At 40.8% G+C, this 24,596-nt stretch overlaps 1 protein-coding gene and 1 non-coding gene across 2 annotated transcripts; both read left to right on the plus strand.

The window, feature by feature from the left end:
• Positions 1 to 989: 989 nt before the first annotated feature.
• Positions 990 to 1,062, plus strand: trnak-uuu (transfer RNA lysine (anticodon UUU)). Its single transcript has one exon. It is a non-coding gene; the product is annotated as a tRNA-Lys (tRNA).
• Positions 1,063 to 1,444: 382 nt separating this feature from the next.
• LOC146559203 (solute carrier family 25 member 36-A-like) lies at positions 1,445 to 16,151 on the plus strand. The gene is made up of 7 exons (XM_085245042.1): positions 1,445 to 1,898; positions 4,449 to 4,613; positions 6,084 to 6,161; positions 8,316 to 8,416; positions 11,793 to 11,859; positions 13,084 to 13,373; positions 13,466 to 16,151. The coding sequence occupies exons 1-7, from the start codon at positions 1,858 to 1,860 to the stop codon at positions 13,657 to 13,659; spliced, it is 936 nt and encodes a 311-aa protein (XP_085101168.1). The 5' UTR covers positions 1,445 to 1,857; the 3' UTR covers positions 13,660 to 16,151.
• The last annotated feature ends 8,445 nt before the right edge of the window (positions 16,152 to 24,596 follow it).

Below are 24,596 nucleotides of genomic sequence, written 5' to 3' on the forward strand. Positions count from 1 at the left end.
CCACATCCTCTCGAGCTCTTCTCTGAGCCCTTGGTATTTCTCCAGCTTCTCGTGTTCCTTCTTCCTGATATTGCTGTCATGTATATACACATATATATATACACATATATATAGTGATATACTGTAGGTTTTGTTGTTGTTGTTGTTTTTTGTTTGTTTGTTTGTTTTTTTAAATTTAATCACCACTGGTAGCAGCACTGAGCATCTGTGTATGTGAAAATAATAACCTGTCATGTAACACACATGACATACTGGCACTCTGCTACAAGCATAATGATTAAACCAAAAACATGATTACTGGAATGTGGCTTGACAAGTTATATTTTTCAGAATTCTTTGCTTGTTCGATACAATGAAGTGTCACGTAACAACTGCTTCCCAGCAGTAAATGCTTGATAGGCATAGTAAGTGTCAAAACAGGTCATTGTAACGTGATTTCACTTATCCAAAAAGGTTTGGATCATGGCTACCTTTTATTTGACAAGCCACTAAATTATCAACATGTTGTGTCCTCAGTCATGACAACTGACCTTTAGAAGATAAATTATTGAAATTAAATAATGATATTCAGTGAGTTTAATTATTTTAAAATGTAACACAAGTACATTGTAAGTAACTGTAATTAAAATACCTAAAAATGAACAGTAATCAGTTACTCCACTTTTTCAGTGGAAAAGTAATTTAATTACAGTAATGCGTTACTTAGTAACGCGTTACACCCAACACTGCTTCTGAGGTATCTGGAACACAGCATTAAAAAGCAATTGCTGAGGTTATTGTGGTTACTTAACATATTTTATATACAGTCTGTGATCACAACACTAACAAAATGACTGCATAGATGGTTGCGTTAAAAAAATGGGAGGCAGGAAAATAATAAATCCTTGTAACTACAAAACTACTCTAGGTATTTTTAGGGAGCTTCGCTTTTAGAAGTTGAACTACAGATTTGATGGAGAATTAAATACGTTGAAGCCACCATGACCAGAGCCCGGATAGCTCAGTCGGTAGAGCATCAGACTTTTAATCTGAGGGTCCAGGGTTCAAGTCCCTGTTCGGGCGGCGGAAGTTTTAAATATCGAGACTAAACACTGAGCATAAACAAAACCCAAACTGGAACTACATGATATAAATTTTAGGAGTCGTGATTATGTAGTTCTCCAACTAAATGCTGTGGCTTGTATTCAGCCATTGTATTCGTTTATATGAGTGCTATATCCTGGTGTCCTACTGTAACCTGAACGAATACAAATAAAAGCTTTAGATCAGCCTCGTTTCGTGTCTCTTCTACGTTACATCAGCCCAGCTCGTTTCTCTGAGTCCAGTGACGATCTCTGCCCTCAAACGACATCACGTGAAAGAATAGTGACAGGGCGGGCTCGCGGGATCCCTCAGCCAATCGGCTCCTCTGTTTTGCGGCTTCCCATTCGACGATAAACATTGCGACGTGACCCGCAGAGCTCCTCAGTGAGGCAATAGCACGTCAGCGGGAGGGAGGTCGAGTGTAGTCCATAGTTGATCTTATTACCACAAGACTGGAATTACCCGACAACATTAAAGACACGCACACTTTTACGGTGAAGCAGTGTCCCGTTCAGAAAGGAGAAGACGCTGTCCTGTCGCTCTGACGTCTGCCATTACCAACGCACTCCCGCTAGCCGTGGCAGCTAGCGCGAGCTAGCTAAGTTAGCTGTTACATACCCTCGCTTTTAGCACGCAGCTGACCTCCACCACAACACAGACCTGCTGAGTAACATTTGCTTGCTACGACGGGGTCGACATTCCCCCGTCTCTTCACTTACGTTCCCGTTGCCCCCTGTGTGGTGCCCCGTGGACGCTTCCCGAATATGATCCACAATGAGTCAAAGAGATACCTTAGTTCATCTGTTTGCTGGAGGGTGAGTATATTCCTCGTCTTCCTGTCGTCAGAGCGGGGCTAGCTAGCTACACACTGTGAGTTAATTGCAATCGCTATAGACGCTGTAGCTGTCCATTATGCGATATCCGTATTGATGTTTTGTGTATTTTGGCTTTGGGTAGTTGCGTAAAGGTAACCCAGAGATAACTTTTTGCATCACTGTCAGATGTCAGCTAATCTTGTCCTCACGTATGCGCACTCGCAGTTTTCTCAATGACATTTCAATGTATGAATGAAATGGCTTTTTACGAACACTCGGAAGTCTTCGTCAGAGTTGTGTATTATCATATATTATTTATAGCTACGACCAGGAAAATTTTGGCTTTAGAAAGCCGGCGTCTTTAAACGTCTGTGCGCCTTGTGTGCAGCAAAACAAATGTGGGCAGACTCCCAGTAAAGGTCACTCGAAATAGTGACATCTCAACTATGTCAGCGTATCTTAACTATAGGCTTGTATCAAACTCGTTTTCCAAAGCATATTCGGTATATAGCACGTTCAACTATGATTGAATCACAGCCTGGGACTGTTACGAAAGGGTGTGAATCAGCAATCCTGTATTTTTGCAGATCCGTGAATTTTGCAGAAACGTTCATCTTCCGTCTGAAAGACTGACCTGGTACACAGTGAAACACAATACTAGTGTTTCAGCACTAGAAATGGGCAAAGGGATCATTTATCAGCTTAAATGAGCTCTTTGCTTCTCTTTAACAACATGCAGCAGTTTATTACACTGGCATACTAAACCATATTTAAGAAAAGCACGGATAAGAGTTCTGCTTTTGTAGGCCTGAACATGTTGAGTGGGTGTTATCTTGTTAAAGGAGTCAGTTTTTGCATATTAAGCTGTAGTCGTATGATGTCTCTGATGTCCTGCTTTCCCTTTATATACAGTAATTATCTGACTCTTGATTACTTCACCTCTGCTAAAAACTGTGTTTTGGGGACTTGCTTTCCCTGTTTATCTGTGTGTGTGTGTGTGTGTGTGTGTGTGTGTGTGTGTGTGTGTGTGTGTGTGTGTGTGTGTGTCTCTCTCTCTAACACACAGACACACACACTCTCTGTTTTGGTATCAGTTGAAAATTAACTTTAAGTGTAGATAACTGCTGTTTACAATTCTTTTGCTATTGCCTAGCCTAAACTAAACCTAACAGGACCTGACCAATACAGTCCTGTTAGGCTCAGTTTATTTATCGAGTTCATGTAGATAATATTCTTGTGCTTTGTCGATGCAGTTTGTTTTACTTTTCGTACCTGACTGTACGTTGTACCTGCTGTTTGAATATTTGTAAAAACTGTAAAAAAAATAAATAATAACAGTATGTTTACAAGATATGTTAGCCACCATATCTATTGTACCTCATGCTTAAAAAAAGTCTGTCTTAAAAATTCAAAATTAGCAATGCATGGGAGCCCCGAATATTGCAATGAACATGGTGTAGGCATTAAGATCATTTAGAGCATCAATGATATATTAGTTTTCTTTTCACATTCAGTTTCATTACAATTATACTAAAAGTGATACATTTAACTTGTACATCCCCATGATCTAAGACTGCAGCGTTAGCTTTGTACACATAAAATGAGGTAGCCTTTAGTTTCTGTGAAACATAATTAGCTGCCATTGGTTGAAATAACCAAGCTTTATTACTACATTTACACTGTTCTAAGAATCCTCTTCTAACCATGATGATCTAAACCAAGGTTCCAATGTTTTCTGCACTTAGCTTTCTGATATTAATGGCCACTCAAGTGGCCATTAATATCAGAAAGTATAGAGATTTATTTTTATATTTGAATCTGCCTGACAAAATCCCCTTGTTGTAATTCTAAATGTTTAGTTGCTGCAAACTGGCTACTCTTGGCAGTTTCCCTTCTCAGCTTCCTTTCTGGCAGGCTAACCAGGTCAGTCTTCAGTGCTGATCCTACTGTGATCTTGAGATCCAATAAGCTTGCGAGTCATTCCAATCAGAGCTGGCAGCTAGGGGAGAACTGGTTCACATGGCACTACAGCAATGTAATTGATTCTGCAGAGGAGAACAAGGGGTATAACTGAAAAGCTCGCTGGAGAGGCAGCTGATTAGGAAGAATTTATAGTATTCCAAACATATACGATTACTTATGCTTCAGAGAAACTAATGATACATCTTTGTCCTGATGTATGACATGATGAATACAAAGTGGGGCTGGCTGCACCTGACTTTGAAGCCTGCTAAAAACAGAAGTATTTTTATTTGTTTCCTAGTTTATTAAAATCCACATATCTAGGAATTTTAATATGGTGTGGTGCTAAATGGGAGCATGCTGTTACTTCCCAAGAAACACAAAGCATTCCTGGCTGGCTTTCTATCCCAACACTGTGCTTTTTCTTGTCTACATGCCTGGGATCTTTAGAATTCCACTCACCACACCGGGTGATTCGTTTAGGCAACGCTTTGCGGATCTTTTGGTAAAGAATACAGGAACTGTTTGTGCCGATTTTATCTGTTGTGCTTTGCTGGCTCACATCAGCCTTCTCTGTTTTTGCACCAGATGTGGGGGCACCGTAGGAGCCATATTGACTTGTCCACTGGAAGTAGTGAAGACCCGTCTCCAGTCATCCTCCATCACCCTCTATGTGTCTGAGGTTCAGCTCAGCACTGTCAATGGGGCCAGCGTGGCCCGTGTGTCTCCACCGGGCCCCCTGCACTGTCTCAAGTGGGTATCTTTTAACATGTCACACACATACACACAGAGCATATTTTGACATTGTACATAATGTTAGCATTGCTTTGAATTAGCAGCTTACAGTTATTTGAGCTAAAATGAGTGGAGCTGTTCACATGTGTATTCAGTTGTCTGTACTCTCCCCGAGAGGTGGTTTAATCTGGCCAGTGCCCCCCTGGCAAAACCACTCTCTCCCTGAAATACAACTCCTCAATAGCAGCCTTTGGGAGAGGTACACACAGGAGAACACACTAGTTGCTTTAGTCAAAGAGGACATTTCACAGCAAATCCAACTGTTACCATTTATTTATCTGTGATTTTATTTGTGAAACTAATCATCAGTCACAGTATCTGTTATGACAGTCACAGCAATACCATACAGATTTAGGCAGAGGGTGTAGTGGTTTACACATTGGACTAACACGTTAATGATCCCTGGTTCAGTCCCAGAATGAGACACAAATCCCAAATGTAGGGTTTCATTAGCATCCGATGTAAAAACCAAACCCATTGTGGCAACCCAAAAGCAGCATGGCAACTTTAGAAGAGGAGCGAATGCTACTCTGAAAAAAGTGTGTTCGATGGCAGAGTGCCACCTTTCCAGTTTAGTCATATGGGAGTTGCCAGCTGCAGCTTTGCTCTGCAGGATGTAGTGTATTCCTAACTTATTCATGTTTTATATGTTCTCCAGCTGCTGCTGAGTACAGACATTGTTGACATGTTGCAGGCTGTAGATGAAGGGGTGCAGTCAGCAGGCCTGTGTGAAAACACCTGGCTACCCCTGCTAACTAAAGCTGAAACTGCACACCAGTATTTAGACCTGATTCATGACTGGAGACTGAAACTCTTCAGCTTTTGGAAGCTGTTGCCAAAGACTGAGAAATGAGCAAAATCATATCACAATTTCTGGCTCTAGTTTAATTATTACTACTTGTAAATCTCATGTTGATTTGGGTGAAAACAACCTGCAGCATAGCACATTGGGTGCTGCCACTCTTTAAAGTGGTGGAGTGCTCCTAATCCTTGGGAACAAACTGAGACATTGTGTTTTATTGTGTGTCCCCCTAGACCTTGCGGTGTTCATTACACACGACAATCCAAGTGTTGGAGTGACAGTTTTTGCTATTCTTAGATTGCCTGCTTGTTTTAGGGCTTTGAAACTAGGTTAAGGTTCCACACAGAGGGTCTGGGTTGGTGATGTGGTGAGGGGGGCATAACAAAACTGTAATGACTATAAATAGGGCTGGCACTCTGGGATTGTCTGACTGGCATCATCTTTAGGAAAAGACTTTCTGTCAGATAAACCTTGGAGTTTTGTGCAATACGTTGCTTCTAATCCACGTGTGTGTGTGTGTGTGTGTGTGTGTGTGTGTGTGTGTGTGTGTGTGTGTGTGTGTGTGTGTGTGTGTGTGTGTGTGTGTGTGTGTGTGTGTGTGTGTGTGTGTGTGTGTGTGTGTTCAGATTGATATTGCAGAAAGAGGGACCTCGATCTCTCTTCAGAGGCTTGGGGCCAAATTTGGTGGGTGTGGCACCTTCCAGGTAAGTTATGTGATACGTTGTGTTTTTCTTACTGTTAGCATTACGTACAAAAGCACGACCTGATATACCCGTGTTGGTTTTGTTAATGCGTCATCATAACATAGGACCACGATCAGTATTACAACTAAATCACGTTGTCTGAGCATTCAGTTTGCATTAGAAGTTAGCTAACAGCAAACTTAACTTGATAATATAATTTATTATATTGGCATATATTTATATAATATGGTTATATATTGGCATATAATATATTTATTATATTATAGAGCCATTTCTTGTTCATTGCAAAGCTATGACATCCCAACAGTATGACTGGTCAGTTGCCATATTGATCCTGGAACATCAAACCGTGCTTTTATCTATATCCAAGCACTTTTAGCTAACATCACAAACACTCACACTCTGATGCAGTTGGGTCAACTCGGGATGGTAGACGACCAGTTCTACCACCTGAACCACAGCCGGCAAATGAGGGGCAGAAAGAGACTGTTAGCCAAGTACTAGTTTAATAGTTATAGTTAATTCTATCATCATTATTTGTTATCAGTTTCAAAACATTGTGGAGTCAAGCTGAACAGATAAAATGGTTTGCTCTGATGGTTTTATTCTTATCTTTTTTCTCACTGTCTTCCTGCATTATTATTTTGACCATCCATAATCCTCCATTTCATCTTTCTGAGTCATTCCTAGATGATGATTATCCTGCTATGTTCAGCTTCCAATTTTGGAACATGTGTCCAAATGTTTACTGGTTATTAAGATTCCGTATTCGCGGGTGAATTAATGACTGTTAGACAAGAAAATTTCCACCACCTTGTTTTAGTTGGTGTGAGGTAATTCTTTTGAACAGGTGTCATTGATCTACTCCAAAAAAATTTATTGTTACTGTGGCCAAGTAATTGGCCTCTGTTCCTTTTTGACACCAAAGGCCTTTCTTGGCATCATTTCTATGCAGGTCAAATTTGTACAGCCATGTTCTGATTGTAGATTGATCCATGTGCACACAGTAAGCTACAGGAGTGCAGGCGAATGTAATAATCATCTTCTGCACTCCTTGCTGCTGTTGTAGATATTTTTGTCTATATTGTTACATAGTTTGATATCATAAGCTCATATAGTTTTTGACAACCTTGAAGAATCAAGAGCACTAAAAATACTGTGTGCTTTAAAGAAATGTTGATTTAAGTATCTGGTAAAAAGTCTACAGCTCCATAGCCTGTGAAAAACAGTTGTGCTCTGTAACTACTACAACGTTTGCTGAGGTTACTTGGTGACGAAGAAGAATCAGGGATCCACACTCATTAAGGAGCCATTCATTGTCATGGCATTCTCAGCAGTTTGTGCACCACTGACTTCATGGCGACGTGTTCACATAGTCTAAGCCTGGGGAAAACTTCTAACCAACTGCCATAATAGTTTCATTTCATTAACCGCTCTGACTGGTAATGAGAGAAGCAAAGTGGTGACTAATGGCAGTGGGCAGCAGCTAGTGCTGCGGAAGCAGGTGCCAGTGCTAAGCATACACTAAGTGTTTTGTTAGTGTTATATGAACAAATGGTTAGGTAGAGGAAAGGAAGGAAAAGAGGACTCCTGAGTACAGATGGAGATTTAATGAAAAGCAAGCAAAGATTCGCACTACAATGTGACGGATGAACTCCAAACATCATTAAAAGTCTGACTAAGCACATCTGACAAACCGGTGTACAAATGAACCAGATGGCGCACAGCGTAGTGCCATTACTGGAATAAAAGCAAAAGCAGCGCTCCTATTTAGACACAAGTGTGAACATGATCATTATGACCATTTTAATTAGTGAAAACAACTAAAGATAATTACTGCAAATAAATGAAGGCATGCTTTTTTTGCTGAAAGCCTTATTTGTCCAACTAGGCTGATTTGCTGAGAATATTAGTTCTGCTCTTGGCTTTACACCTAATGAATTTTTAAACCCCATTAAACTGAACCAGACACGAGGGCAGTTGTACACTTGTTAATGCAGTGTAATTGATGAGCTGTATTGCTACTGGAGGCAGTGGCTCAGACTAATTAGTTGTGCACTGCAATACAAAAACATGGCATATATAACTTGTTTTGCCTCATTCCAGTTTAACACATGCTGACCCCCTTTTTTTGTCCTCCTTTTCTACTAATAGAGCAATCTACTTTGGTGCTTACTCCACTGCCAAAGAGAAACTGAACGGAGTGTTGGAACCTGACTCCACACAGGTGCACATGGTGTCGGCTGGAATAGCAGGTAACTACATGTCTGCAAAAAAGTCTTTTTTAAAGTCAAAGTTAAATTGGTTGCATAAAACACTCTCAAGTCTTTTTCTTACAGTCTTCTTCTATGGATTTAAGATTTTAACTTCCTTGCCTTAAACTTACAGAATCCCCACAGTGGTGGTACAAAAGACTACTAGTACCTACTCTACTCAACTCAACTTTACTGTACTCGGTTTCAGTCATTTTTTTCATGATAATTGAGTACCACTTAATATGCATAGGGTCGTTATAGCAACGCGCCCGAAAGTCCACGGCGTCATTTCTATCCAACAAACAACATGACAGCAGGGGATAGTGATGCAATACCTGCTGCTCAGTGTATGGCTTTTTCAGACTCCGGGACCACCATGTTGTTTTTGTGTAGCCGTTTCCCTCGTTGCTGGATTTCAAAAATGGCGTTTCTGATTTTTGTAAGAGAGTGGCTCTCATGAGTCATCGAGTTACGCCATTGACTGGCCAATCAGTGTCATGCACTGATTGGCACATGTTGCACATGTTGCACATGTTGATGTCACATTTCCAGAACCATAAGTCAGTTTATTTGTACATTTGAACACTGTGAAGAATGACTCACTTTTGGAACCAGCCTCAAGTGGCCAATGTGGGAACTGCAGGTTTTGGCACGTGTGTTTTTTGTTTGTTTTTTGTTTTGTTTTTAAATTAGCTTTTGTTTTTTGTGCTTTCTTTTTTTCTTTATCCAGCACAAATATAATCTCTTCATTCTTAAACTAATTTGGTGGTGCAATAAAGGTCAGACTGCAAATATGAAATGCACATCCATATCGTTTCCTTAAAAACTATAGAGTTTTAAATCTATAAAGTCTTTTTCATTGCAGTAAATGGCTATGTCAAAAGAAGAAGAAGGAGAAAACTAGAGGTGTTTTATGCAACTAGTCCCCAAGGCATCAGACAGACATGCATCATCGTGTCCTGCTTTTTAGAAACTAAAATAGCAGTTGTTTCTAATGTTGTGAGCATATTGATCTTGACTCTTCAGTGTTGGTGAGCTTCCACAAATAGTCATGTTACATGAAAGTTAAAGTGGTAAAACTAATATTGTATCAAATTTGATTAAAATCCAGTTCCATACAAGTTGTGACGTGTGTACAATGTAAATGACAACAGAATACAATGAGTTGTAAATCTCATCAACCCAAATACTGTTCCCAGTAAAACATAAAAAAAAGTCATGAAATGTTCAAATCTAGACATTTTACTTTTTATCAAACATATTAGCTCATGTTGAATTTGATGGCAGCAACATGCCCCAGAAAGTTGGGTGAAGACAGCAGAAGGCTATAAAAGTCAATTGGACTAAAAAGAAACATTTGGAGGAACATTTTGCAACTAAATAGGTTACCTGGCAACAGGTCAGTAACATGATTGGAGCATGATGATGAAGAGCATTTTAGAGGGACAGCCTTTCACCAGTTTCCAGGAAACGGTGTCTATAAATTTCATCATACTGTTAATCAGACATTAAATATCTCATCATCTACAGTATATAAAATCACTAAAAGAGCTCTAAAAGAAATCCCTGTGCACATTCTGGATGTACAGACAGAACTTCAGTAAAAACAGGAATGATTCTGTCATGGAAATCAGTGCATATTTCTGAGATTTTCAAATGCATTGCATTCAGTTTTATTTCGATTTTACTGCGTCCCAACTTCTATGGAATAGGGGTTGTAGGAAAATCCTACAGGCATCACTTGTGTTTCTTTACTAGTTGCTGTGTGTGTGTATGGCTCCCTTTGCAATGCTGATTAAAATAAATGTGTTATGAGGTCAGATTTAAATACCACTCCACAATTCTCTGATGCCTTGCATGTCAGGGGTGGGTTATCTGCTCTCAAGTGGCTGATTGTTTTGGGAATAATAAACCTGTATGATATGGGTCAGTCAGACTGCTTCACTGAGTTTCTGGGTGAATCCAAAGTTCACAGTAACACCACTTGTAGCACACCATGACTTAGACCTTTCAGCAAACCAGTCAAGGTCAGCGTCACTACATTTCCCTCCAGCAGCAACCAACAGAGCTGCCTGAGCTGAAGTGACAGGTGACGAGGTGTTAACAGTCATCTCATCTTTACGTGACACACATAGCAGAGGCTAGAGCAGTTTTCTGCTGTTGATAGCAGGAAGAGTAAGCGTAGATGCTAGTCTTTCAGCCTCAGGATGGTTGTGCATTCGATGATTCCTCGTTTATACTATTCCCACAGTATTTTAATTTATTTAATAAAATATCAATATCTGGTCTCCATGTATCGATATAATATCACCATGCAAAAGATTGCGATACTATGCTGTATTCTTTTTTTCCCTTCCCTACCACTAACATTTAAATACAAATATTAAGTAATATTAAGATGTATGGAATATAGATTGCATAACCTAGTAAAAATCCGAATCGCAGGTGAAAGATGACATTAAGAGGCTCTATATAGGAGCGTAAAGTATAATAGACAGTGCAGAGTGTTTTCAGTTTTAGGGTTTGAAATAAATTGTTAGCAGATGATTCTCTGCTTGACACACTTGGATATGATGGTTGAGGAGCTGCAGAAAGGCTCAGTAAAAATAAAAAGATAATGCAGAGCTTTTCTAGTAGAGCTGAAAATGAGCATAACCGTCCCTATTATCCCTTAATCCCTCAGAACTGCAGGTATCCATGCAGCATTGTAGTTTTGCAGTACTCTTGCATTAAACTGTTATTTTTATGTAAGTTTATTTCAATCAATGAACAGCTGTTCTCTCCCGTCATATCCATTCTGCTGTCTTTGTGTGTGTGTGAGTGTGAGTGAGTGAGATTTCACATGACGTTGTGCATTATGTTAAATCCTGCGGGGTGATGGTGGGAATGGGATCTTGAATGGTTGCATGCCGGGTCTTTTCGCAAACACACAAGCCCTGTGTCTGTTTTAGGCTTTTACTCTACCGTAGCTCTCCTCTCGCAAGGGCATGAGACCCCCGCACCACCAGGGGTCTCTAGCTGCATCTGTGAGGAGTTACTTGGGTCTGCGTGAGTACTCGCCACAGATCTGTGCTTCTTCTTATGTCTGGTTCTTCTTTCTCTAACTCTCACCTAGCTCATTGGATAAGATGGAGTTTTTCTCTCTTTCTTACAGCTGTTAGCATGACATACAAATCTTATAACATGCAGTTTCCCCTCTACTTGGGGCTACCTGCTTTTGTGGCTTTGATATTTTTTTAATTTAATTTAATTTATTTTTTTTTACTAAAAGAACCTGTTTATTCTTACTTTACTGTTAGCATCTTGAGAATTAGCTTATCATATTTCTTAATTTTGTAGAAGAGTAACCTTGTTGTGTTTTTTTTACCCTCTTTAGGTTTTACAGCCATCACCGCAACCAATCCAGTATGGCTCATAAAGACGCGTCTACAGCTGGATGCAAGGTGAACAGTTCATGTAGCTTTCTTTTTCTTTTTTGTCTGTTGCTCTGATATGCGTCACCACACAGATATTCGCTGTCATTGAAGAACATGTTGCTATCTTTATTTCTGAATCCTCCTTCATAGTTTAAACCAGTTCTACTGAACGAGCGCTGCTTTTGTTTGGACCTTGTGCAGCTCGCCTGGCTGGGTGTGGTCTGTCATTCATAACCATAAAGCTTCAGGCTTTGACTTTCCTTTATTTTACATGTACAGTAGGTTTCAGAAGTACTTGTAAATCTGACTCTGAAACACTAAGAACAAGGAGCTGTCTGTTTAGATATTGGTTGAATTTAAAGAGATCACACTCAATGCTCTGCATTTAGCTTTAAGTGTTTTCGTGCCCTTCCCACGAGGCTTGCTATGCAAAACGTTGCCAAACTGACTAAAGGTTAATTGGCATGCGCTTCGGTGATCATAGAACAGTTTTCACTTTACACACTCGAATGTGTTTTCAGTGTAAATTTAAACAGTGAACTGGAGACAAATCCTGTGCTTTTGTATTTTCTGCAGTGTAATCGAGGAGTCCATCTTTGCAGGAGCCTTGCTTTGTTCTGTAAACGGGTGGCTTTGTTTGTTTTGTTGAGTAATGTTACCCGGACAAAGGTTAAATTTCATTTGTGTGGAAGTCAGGTGGCTCAGCTCCCTGTTTTATGTTTTATATTCTTAGTAACTGTGTGCAGTTTTCTTTCGTTTAGGGGTTTGGGGGGGGTTCTGTTTGTATTTTTTTTTGGGGGGGGGGGGGTTACCCCTGAGCCATGAAAAGCTGATGTGGCATTGTCATCACCTCGCTGGACAGATGGCTGGGCGGCGTGAACACCCAAGTTTGTGACTTGAGAACGAGTCACTCTAGCATTTTCAAATTGATACCACAGGTGTGTCTACTGAGGATCTCTGAGGTTGAATCTCAGTGATCTCGACCTCAATATCAAGGTCAGAGGTCAGGTTTTCTGAAAGTCATCCAGGATTCTGAGCTTGATATCATAGGTGTAACTAATAAGAGGCTGAGTGGCTGCTGGAATTGTTAATTATTTTACATACTGTGCTCTGTAAATGCAACTTCTGTACAATATCTCTTCATCCCTCCTTAAAGTCTCTGAAGAAGAGCAGTTTTTTCTCCAAATCCACAGTGAGAGGAAGCAGTATGCTACACAGCTTGTAATCCCTCCATTTTTCTTGTGTTTTCAGGAATCGAGGCGAGCGAAGGATGAGCGCTTTCGAGTGCGTGCGTCAGGTGTATCAGACAGACGGCTTTCGGGGCTTCTACAGAGGGATGTCGGCATCCTACGCCGGCATCTCAGAGACTGTGATCCACTTTGTGATCTATGAAAACATTAAACGGCGCCTCCTGGAGGCCAAGGCACCACAGAATATGGACGAGGAGGAGGATTTGACAAAAGATGCTTCAGACTTTGTGGGGATGATGCTTGCTGCTGCCACCTCCAAGACTTGTGCCACATCTATTGCTTACCCTCATGGTGAGAGGCTGTTACTAGCTGTTCTCATCTGGATGTCTGATCACCCCCCATTATGTTCTCTTACCCACCCTCTCTCTTGTTCAAATTTGCAGAAGTGATTCGCACGCGACTACGCGAAGAAGGCAACAAGTACCGCTCTTTCTTCCAGACGCTAACGACAGTGCCCAAAGAGGAGGGCTTCCGCGCCCTGTACCGCGGTCTCACCACCCACCTGGTACGCCAGATACCCAACACGGGCATCATGATGTGCACCTACGAGCTGGTAGTCTACCTCCTGAACGGTTAAAGCCTCCCCACCCCCCTCCCTCCTCTATTTGGAGAAAGGAGACCCAGAGCACCTGCACACCAGCTAGCACAGCTAACAGCCTGCTTCCAGAGACAGCACCTCAACTGCTGTCTTAGTGACACAAGACAACACGAGCGGTCGTTCATAAAAAAGTCTGGAGTTTTGTTGTATAGACGAAGAAGGAGTGTGAGAAAGATCTTTGCGTTGGTTTGGGCATCGAGGTTTAGCAGTGGCAAAGAAGTAGATCCCCTATTTTCACTTTTATTCCATCCTTTTCTCCATTCTGACGTAAACTTTCTTCCTTATGAAGAAAGAAGCTAACTTCCAGTATATTCTATCTCTTAACATTACCGTACTAATAATGAAGCTCCGTAATACCAAGTGAGCATAGAACCATCTTAAGTAAAAAGCTTAGATCCAATCCTCATGATCACTTTCTTTTAAAAACAGTTTAGCTCTAGTGCATAGTCCTCCACATATCCCTCAGAGAACCAGCAGAAATCCAGAATACAAAGGCCCCGAAGTCGATAGCTCATCTCGATGTGCATCACAGAGGTCCTGAGAGCGAGGACGAATCGGGGGTTTGTGGCTCACAGAGGGGTGGAGGGAGGTGGATGGAAGAAGACGTGCCTTGTGTGAAGACCGTTGAGCAGCTGGAGATGCATCTCTGGCTGATCTAGAACAACAAAACGTCAAGTCATACACTGGTGTTGTTTGATTTCAGGTGCCCTCAGTCACCGTTTTTACATATCATGAAGGTAAATGCAGTCACCTGCTGGTTTCCCTCACACTGACTCTGTTATCATCCAAATGATTCAATTCTGTAATCTCACCAAACTAAACAACAGTATAATCCACCGCTCTAAATGCTGCTGTGGTTCATGGTGTGAAGTAAAAAACAGTAGAGGTAACTAAGCTTAACAGACTGTGGCATAGATGCAGATAAATATATGAAATAACTACCTAACGTGATTGTATTTGTCGGGCCAATTTAGTTGAGATGCAGACGTGTAGTGTGTTTTCTTTACTGGAGCACTTGGTAGTTGTTACCTTTCTCTCAGAAAACGTTATTGTTTATAGCGGCTTTTCTTTCTCCATAGTGCTCATCTCATTGTACTCTAATTTTTATTCCCTTAGCTGGAAAATCCAGGCTAGTTTTCCAGGCGAGGACAATCCTCTTGAGTTTACACTGGAACACTTGTTGTACAGCTTAGCCAGCACGTGGAGGAGGTTGGCCAGGAATATTCTGTGTCATAAAACACACATTAATTAACTGCAGTTTAAAAACAAAAAAGAAGTTTGTTTTTCTTGATTCCCTATAATGTTGTTGTTGTTTTGTTTTGGTTTTTTTTTTCAGTCGTTTTCAACCAGTTAGAAAAATCTTTTTTTGGGTGAGTGTGACCAGAGGGTCAGTGTGTTTTATGTCTTCTTTGGAAACCTTTGAGGGTTTTTTTTTTTTTTTTTTTTTGTGGCATCTTTGTTTAAACATTACAAACAATACAGTGTTTTTTTGTTTTTGTTTGTTGTTTTTGCTGTGATTGTATTTATCCCGTTAACTTTCCTCCTGTTGTGATCCTCCCATTGTAGAGTGGGTATGTTAAACGGTGATTCAGCCCATTACGCTAACAACGCACATCTCGCTTTATGACCACGGGCTCGCCCTTCAGATGTCTTTATCCAAACACTTCACCGCTCAGCTCTTGGTTTTACAGCACGCACAAAGGATGCTCTAGACTCTTCTTTAGACTCTCTGTGTTAAAGTGCAGAGTGTGTGCGTGCGTGTGGCATACAGTACCATCAGCACACACTCTTGATGTCGTGCAAATCCACGAGTGATCTGTTGCTGCTAGTAGCGATCGGACAGTTGCGTATCATGGTGCTGGCTTCACTCACGTGGATTTTGAAGGCTGGACAGATAGTGTGAGCTGATTGTACCTAACCCGATTAAAGGGTCATTTCACTCAAATAAGAGAAAATCTTTCCTCATCTTTCCCCCTGACTCCTAAAAATCTGGAGCGTAAAAGTGCTAACAATGAGTACATTTTATTTTATTTTTTAAACTTTGGGTGATGTGACCCTGTACATGTGCATTTCTAAGCATCTCTTCATGTTATTTGTCAGATGAACCAATCTTCCCTTGTTATTCCTCAACCCCCACACATTTGCATTATGTACCAGTGAGTGTGTGTGTGGGTTTTTGTTTTTGTTTTATTTCTTTTGCGTGCGCTTGCCCAGATCAGACTCCCATGTGTGTCATTCAGTTGTATTGTGTGGGCGGGAGACCTGCAAACAGTGTTGTTGTTGAGTTTTGGGTTTTTTTTGTTTGTTTTTTAAGTTAATCACTTGAAATTTTTTGCCTTTTCCTGACGCTCTTTGTTGTGTTGCTCCATGTTGTCCTTGATGAGTCGGCTGTGAGTGCGACTCACTATGCATTCTCTCATAACTGTTTTTGTAAAACAAAGTGTCAATAAACCGGAAGGAGTGCAAATGTATTCTGCTGTCAGAGCATCTTTCTTAACTACTCTGAAATACAATTTTTGTTAAAAAATCTTATTTCCTCCCCTTAAAGCAAATATTGAAATCTTTCGCCTGCTCACGCCTCTAAAATGCATCACAATAACATAGTGTGTTGTCAGGATCTGTCAAATTGTTATTCTTCCTAGGATTAGCAAAAACATGAAACTATATTGGCAATATTTAGGTGTAATAAAGAGGCACTATCTTCTGTAGGTGGCTACATAAGATATTATACTGCAAAATGTATATAAATGGAAAGATGAGTGAATACCTAAAACTTAACGGGTAAACAACACTGTCAACAACAGGGTTAGATAAAATTATGTACAGTCACTGGTCACTTTATTAGGTACACCATATTACTGTTGGGTTGGCCTCCCTATTGCCTTCAGAAGTGTACGAATTCTTGGCAGAGATGAAATAAGGTGCTGGAAACATTCCTCAGAGATGTTGGTTTGTATTGAGGTAATGAAACAACGTCACACAGTCAATGTTGATTGGCCCAAAGGTGCTTTTTGGGTTTGAGATGTGGTGACTGTAAGGAAACTGTCAAGAAACCAGTTTGAGATGATCTGGACTTGTGGTGGACGGTGGATCACAGGGCTGGAAGCAGTCGTCAGAAGATGTGTACACTGTGGTAATAATAGGGTGACATGGTCAGCAAGAAACTATCCACCAGCAGCCTGAATCACTGACACAAGGGAGGCAAACTCTGACCCTACAACCAAGTGCTGCAACAAAAATCAAGACTCATCACACCAGGCTCTATGTGATTTGTAGCCTCAGTTTCCTATTGATGACTTTAGTTGTAACAAGTGCTTCTTTGAGTTGCTGTTTCCTTCCTATCAGCTTTAACCAGTCTGGTCATTCACCTTTGACCTCTGTAATCACCCAGAGAACTGCCACTTGCTGGATATTTTCTCTTTTTCCATTCTTTGTAAACCCTAGAATTAGTGGTTTCTGAGCCACTCAGACCATCTTGTTTGGCACCAGCAGCCATGGTGCTAAGTACCATGGTTACTAAGAAGACAAATAATTTGTCTTCTTTCCCATTCTAGTGCTTAGTTTGAACTTAAGCAGGGTATCTCAACTTTGTCTACATGCCTAAATATATTGACTTGCTGCCATGTGATTGGCTAATTTAATATTTGCATTAACAAGCAACTAAACAGGCCTAACAATGTGGCTCGTGAGCATAAACAGAATAAGGCAGAAAGAGACCTAACACTGCACAGAAGAGCATTTAAGGTTAAAAAATGAATGGCCCAGGGGCCAGAATCAGCTTGCCAAAGTCTCCTGTCCAGCCCGCTGTGCTGCTTCCTGCACAACCAGAATTAAGGTTAAAGTGGCCCACGGTGTAAAATGAGTTTGACATCCCTGATTTTAAACAAATATGTCCACTGTGTTTATAAACTGTGGTTTTCATTATTGTGAAACTTGTATTTGTACTTGTGTTTTTTCAATGTGTGTTATCATTATTTTTGCAAAGGACTTTTGTTAAATTCAATGATATTATTGTGAGAAAATGTAATAAGGTTCGTTACTTCATTCAAACCCCTGAATGTGGTAAGTTACAGCTAGCTCACTAACCTTAGCCTGCCTCCTTGTTAATGTCATTACAGGCAAAACACGTCCTGAGTGGATGTTTCTGTAGCCAACCAGACTCAGAAAAACGCTGACTGTAACTTGCATGCTTCAAAAGGCTGCACGATTTCATTCTGTAATTAAGGCTAAGAGGTATGAAATGATGATTCTCACACCACAAGCCAGCATACTTCCAGGCCCGCTCTGAGCTCGTGTGTGTGTGTGTGTGTGTGTGTGTGTGTGTGAGTGAGTGAGTGAGTGAGTGAGTGAGAGAGAAAGAAATGAGTTTGTGCTGATTAAATATCAGGGCAAAATGTCAAGTCATTACATAACATATAAATCTAATTTAACATACTGCTATTAGACTCACAGCACCAGTGTACTGATATTATACTGTTTTCTTTTTTCATAAACATAAGTTTGGACACAATTATCAAAATAATGACTTTTATTCTGTTACAATTATTGGTGTAGCCTGATGATCTGTTTGACCTCTTATGTGATTTGGCACCAAACAGGCTGAAAACAGCATGTCGCTGTTCGAAGACATGAAGACATGACCGAGGAAGAAAGAAGTGAAGAGAGCAAGGAAAATGAAGGTGGTCCCTGGGCGTGATGGGAGAACGAGGAAAAGGCAGATTAAATGATGCTTGATGCTTTGTAAGGAAAATGCATTTGTGGGTTGAGCAGTAGTAATTCAATTCAATTCAATTCAATTTTATTTATATAGCGCCAAATCACAACAACAGTTGCCTCAAGGCGCTTTATATTGTACAGTAGATCCTACAATAATACATACAGAGAAAAACCCAATAATCCCATGACCCCCTATGATCAAGCACTTTGGCGACAGTGGGAAGAAAAACTCCCTTTTAACAGGAAGAAACCTCCGGCAGAACCAGGCTCAGGGAGGGGCGGCCATCTGATGCGACCGGTTGGGGTGAGAGAAGGAAAACAGGCTAAAGACACAAACTCAGTAGAGTTGAGTTTACACATGAAAAACTTGCCGGATCTCCTCTGCCAATACCAAACAGCTTATTCTGCTATTGGCCCTTATTTGGTGTCAGTTATTGGATTGGATGATTGGAGTTTGATGAAACAAGACATTAGGAATTTAATCATTTATCCATTTAACAAACAAGGGCTCCAGTATCATGTGGAAGAACCATACACAGAGAGCCATACTGGTGTTCACTCTGTGTTGTAGCGTCCTGATGACACCGAGTTTATGCTCCAGTGGATGATGAGAGTCAAACCTTACATACTGATCTGTATACGTTGGTTTATGGTACACATCAACATTTAAATGTCACCCATTACTGATGGAAATCTCACAGTCTAAGAAGGCTAATCTGTCACTTTTTATATCCTCCCTGCTGAACTTGTGTTGGTCCACCGAGTTAATGTGATCAGTGAATTGTAGTAGTAGCAGTTCTGAGATTTGATTTTCACCGAGGTGTCATACCTGAACCAACGACTTAACAGAGCCCTCTTTTCCACTTCTTCCTTGTTCAAGTTGGCCACCATGGGTGAAACTGGGGAACCCATGGCACACCCACGTTTCTGACACAGTTCCAAGAGCCAACACACTTGGTCGGAGCTGAGAGTGGTCCTGTTGCTGAGGTTGGGGTGTAACATAGTACGAGATCATTGTTTCATCTCCCTCCATAATGCCATCTCTCACCTTCTCAACAAAATCCAAGCTGTTCTTGATGTGGTGTTTAGAGCTGCCTACCAACAGGTTGAGGGTCAAAGCCAGAAAATTTGAGATGTTATAGGTGACCAAGCTGATCATACAGACAATTGGTGTTAGAGGTACACCCTGTTTGTGTATCTTTGGTAAACCATACACAGTGAGTCTCATTTCAGGGGCTCATAAGTATTTTTGTCACTGAGCAGTGACAAAACTTAGCAAAACCATGCACCTAACCTTTTCTGCTGGAAGGATGATAATGTTGTGTCATTAGCGATATGAGCGCCTTCCTCTCCTCCATGCTGATTAATGATCAAGAAACTGACCTCACAGCCCATTGTTTGTCAGTGATGGTAGTTTCAGTCATTATGCAGATGTACTGTTTGGGAACACCTGCAGTCAGCTGAGAAGAAGTCACCTGGATTTGTGACGGAACATTTTTCCCACTAAAAACACTACATCCAGATGAGCAGAATCAACTTTTTGAGATTTCCTTTTGAGCATGAATCAAGACAGCGATCTTCTTTATGTTTTGTTAAAGCTAAAAAGGTGATTACAACTAAAATGGGTATTTGTGCTGTTAAAATGTGTCCATATGGAAACTATGGCTGGGGAGAAAAGGCCCTGCAAAAATGTTCTACTAGAAAGATTTATGCCATTTCTGTGTTTCAGTGGTCTGTTATCTGTGATTTAGTGAGTGGTTGATTTGCTTTTACTGCATGTTCTGTTCTGTTTGTTTGATATCAGTCAAATTTAATTGAATTTCATTTTATTTGGTCTCAACAGATTGTTGAAAGCACATTACCTTCCAGCAGGTGGCAGTGTCGCCTGCTTCTCTGCCCCATTTAACTCTCACTCAAAGACTCTCAAAGTCAAGCCAGTGGAGCAGATGACAGCCTGCTTCCATCCCATTGCTCAGTCCAAATGCTTGGAGACTGGGGAAGAAAACCCCAAATTTTAATTCTAATTGACACGTGAAATTTGCATTGACTTTTTTGCCAACTAAATCAGAATATAAATGAACTGTAAAAGACACAACAACGGATGAACAATGGTGTAGCTTTCAGCTGACAAACATTCTTCCCTAATTCACAGTTAATTCCCTTTGCTAAACAACGGGCATCGCATCATCATATTAGCTCTAGCAGGACCAGCCTGACTCACACACCACATGTATTTAGTTAGTGTCAGACTGAAAGGGACGAGTGTGTTCCTAAAACACGTTCCACAATCTGCCAGTGTTCTTGGAATAGTACAAAGGGCTTCAGGGTGTTGGTTGTGGCTCACTTGTAAATTGAGCACTGGGGACACACTGAAAAGCAACAGCTACGACAGAAAGTGATGGAGCCAGTAGGGCGTTATAACTGGTACCTTGTTTACCTCTAGAGTGGAAAGGAAAGGAGATTAGAAAGAGGCAGAAAGATGCTGTGATGGGAGCTTCAGGCAGATTACACAATGGATGGAGCAGAGGATAAGATATCTAGACTGCTGACCCTTCGTGTGGGTCAAGTTACAAAAACACATTCCCATAGTGTATTCTAGGAGCAACTTAGAACCTGTGTCTCCAGTAAAATAAATGCTAATAATTGACAAAGTTGTCCTGAAACAGGCTTCTTGTTATAAATTTGACTTGTCAAGCGATATTCAAGAAGAGAACTTGTAAATACCAAACACACCTCCTTTTGCAGCTCTCCCCTTACCCCACTATCACCAGCTTATGCACGTATTTCATATAGAACTGGCAGCTAGCTCAGCCAGATCCAAGTTCTCTGCTCACCAATTTTTACTTCTCACAAGGACCTTTTTAACTTTTTGTACTCACCCGATCAGATCATTAAAGAACTGAGTTTCCAAAGCTTAGACTGTACATTAAACATAGATATAAGCACTGCGATATTACCTACTGGTTTTAGACTCCACAACCTCAACAAAGGTGCTTTGGTCTCTGTTTTTTCTTTTCTTTCTTTTCTTTTTTGAAGGTAAAAGTGGGCATGTTTGGACAAGAAGGATTTGTGCTAACACTAGCAAGCTTGGTTAGCAGCTAATACTAGCAAACTTGGTTAGCAGCTAGCAGTAGCAAGTTTGGTTAATTGTTTCATTCTAACCCTGAAATGCTACAATCTGGTAATTGGAAGCTGTCTGCCTGTTGCAGGTTTATATGAGGGTGAAGCACTAGGCTCCAGATTCAGACAAGCAATCCCCTCTCATCTTGCTTTAGATGTCTTCCACGGCTCATACTGTCAGTGAAAAAAACCACAACTCCGGCATATGGCTGACATGCACAAGGCATTATGCACACCACATTGCGTGCATGGATTAAAAAGGAAATGCATTTGCTCTCTGTCTCTAGCTCTTATTCTTCCCCGAGCACTTAAATCTTATATTGTTCCTGGATCTTAAAAGCCACCCAAAACTAACACTAAGTGTAGCTTTTTGCATCTTAGGCGCGACTGTCTGTGGCCTGAGAATCTCCAGCCATGCTTGTGGGTCTGTGCTGTAAGGTTGTTCTTAGGCTGCATTCTGGTCATGTACTTCAGGCCATAATTATGAGTTTTAGGGGGAAAACCATTGATATCAACTTCCGAGTTGCAATCCCAAGTTGGAAAAATAAGGGGCACAGAAGCATTTCCAGTTAGCTAACTGCAATGTCAACAGCAGAGGATTGCTGACAATGTGTCTGCACAGATACCAGTGCTCGCATTTCAGAATTAACCAATATTTATACTATCTGTATATGTCTGTCTATGAAACACATTTTAAAACCTGTATTGTGTTTTAACGGCCAGCAGAGGGAGAGGTCTCTAGTTTTCAAGCAATTGAGAATACTAAATTATTTGAATTCTTGGTTTACTACTGATTGATTAACTCAATAAATATTTTACTAATGGTTTTATGATCTTATTCACCAGTTTTGAGTGTTAATAAATCAAGAGTTTGGTTTGCCCTAGCCAGCGTATCATATCATACAGGTGTACATACAGTGCTTAGACCACCTGTATTTTTAAATGTTTTTTTTAATGATAATACTGTAATGTAATGTTTACATGCACATACACACACACACACACACCTGTTGTTATCTGTTTAGATTTTTCAGGAAGAACTACTTATTTGGTGTCTGGAGCACCATAGACAGTACAGATTCATCCTGTGGGCAGCAAGACCCAGACAATTACACAATTACAGAGACAGTAATTCAGCCACAGCCTGTTGACTGTGGACTTAAAAGTCAGACTGGCAAGGTTAAATTTAGAGACATTTCTTTCTGTCTGAAACACACAAACACTTACATCACTGTATATGTGAATGTAAAGTGAAGGGAAATACAGCCAAACCAGAGCAAAGTACTTCCATTTATTTTCTCACAAGCAGCTATCCTCATGATGATTCTGTGACACCACTTCGGCTGTAGGGACACTGTCCAATTACGGTCGGCCACACAACCTGGTCCACAGAGGGATTAAAAAAACTCAGACACAATGAAGGTGTGACACATGAGGACTGGATAGAGACAGATAACCAGTGGGAATGGTAGGCAAAAAAGATTAGGATGGGTGTAGATGTTGGGAGGTAGAGAGACAGAGACGACATAATGAAAGGCAGTGAATGAAAACATCCCATGTAAAGTGTCTGTCAAAGGACTCGCAGAGGATTCGGTGTGTGCTTGGTGAGAAGAGCCATGGCAGCTTCTTCTGAAGTCAGCACTGAAGAGCAGGGAGACACACACACACACACACACACACACACACACACACACTAACTTTCACAACTCTCACAGCCTCTTTCATAGACAATAGATACGCTCTTACACAAGAGTAGAAATTCACTGCTTGCACACTCACACAGCATGCAGCATGAGTCATGTTCGGTTGAAGTTGCTTCTGCCTCAAGTACATCAACTTTCTGACTTTATGAGTAACAGGCGTTTTACTGTCTAAGGTGACAGCTTGAAGATTGATAGGTAGATATTTTCATGCTTCTTTCAGGCTAAGTTAAGCACACCATCTCCTGACTCCAGCTTCATATGTAATAGACAGACACGAGGGGTGTTATTGATCCCATCAACTAACTTTTCTAGAAAGAAAATGAAGCGTGCTTACCAGACAATGTTGAATTATTCCCTTAATGACTCACTGCAGAGGAGCAAGGGGGGAAAAAATCAGCTGATTTTTATTGACTGACAGGCGAGTGATCTGGGCTGTGTTAAACCCATCAGCTTCAATTCTCTGGTCCTCTTCGGAATTGATTTGAGGCCAGCTGCTTAGGGAGCCAGTGGTCTACTTTCTACAATGAGCCTCATTTCATCCAAACCTTTATTACTCACAGAGGCTTACTTGCCCGTGTTTCCGTACGCTTTTAATACCGTTGCAGGTGAGATGAGCACAGCTGGAATTGGACTGGGATGATGGAGAGGGAGTTAATATTGATATGAACTGACATTAGGTGGAGTCACAGTGGTTACTGTGAGCACACACCACACCTAAATCCAAACAAACCAGTGTGATCGTCATTACCTGAACTGGTTTGGCTTTTGTGGCAAGGTGCATTAGAAGTGAGAAATAAGCTTGCTGAGCCATTAGTTTTGGATAAATCAACAGTTTTAGATAAATCCATAAACAATGTCAGCTTTAAGTTATTTATTTAAGTATGCAACATTAATCAAAGACAAAAAAGATCAGGAAATGTTCTATGGAATGGTTGGATTACATATTGTGTGTGTCACCAAGACATAGTCTCAATTATAGAAATATTTTCTTATATACTTTTTCATAACAAAAAGTAGAACCAGTGCTCCAAGTTCACGTTAATACACTGCAAAGGCACTGAGCCGTTGTGATTAAGCTCAGCGTAAAACTATGTAAGGCATGAAGTGGTCTCCACCCTGCCTCAGCTCTAAAAGCGAGAGTGTAACAGGAAGTGCGGAGAAGCCGACACACAAAATAAAAGCACACATGTAGACACCTTCAGGGAAAAAATAGCATTTGGCAACAAAAGCTCACAAAAACACTCCACGACGTCGTTCGGTGCGTGTTCTTATAACGCCATGCTTGTAGACTGGACACAAATTCGCTTTAAAAAATGCCGTTTTTAAGTGAAGCGTTTCTCTTCGGGCGTCGTGACCGGAAACGCTTTGCTGGGCTGC

The sequence above is a fragment of the Mchenga conophoros genome, linkage group LG14 (genome assembly GCF_057382185.1).
Source record: "Mchenga conophoros isolate Kocher_MC1m ecotype Shallow Benthic linkage group LG14, M_conophoros_male_GT1.1, whole genome shotgun sequence".
Taxonomy (NCBI): Eukaryota; Metazoa; Chordata; class Actinopteri; order Cichliformes; family Cichlidae; genus Mchenga; species Mchenga conophoros.

Excerpts from the sequence above, each read along its gene's own strand:
- LOC146559203 (XM_085245042.1), top strand. The coding sequence starts at position 1,858 with ATGAGTCAAAGAGATACCTTAGTTCATCTGTTTGCTGGAGG. Across the intron at positions 4,614-6,083 it reads GGCCCCCTGCACTGTCTCAA|ATTGATATTGCAGAAAGAGG; the intron begins GTGGGTATCTTT and ends GTGTGTGTTCAG. Across the intron at positions 6,162-8,315 it reads GTGGGTGTGGCACCTTCCAG|AGCAATCTACTTTGGTGCTT; the intron begins GTAAGTTATGTG and ends TTCTACTAATAG.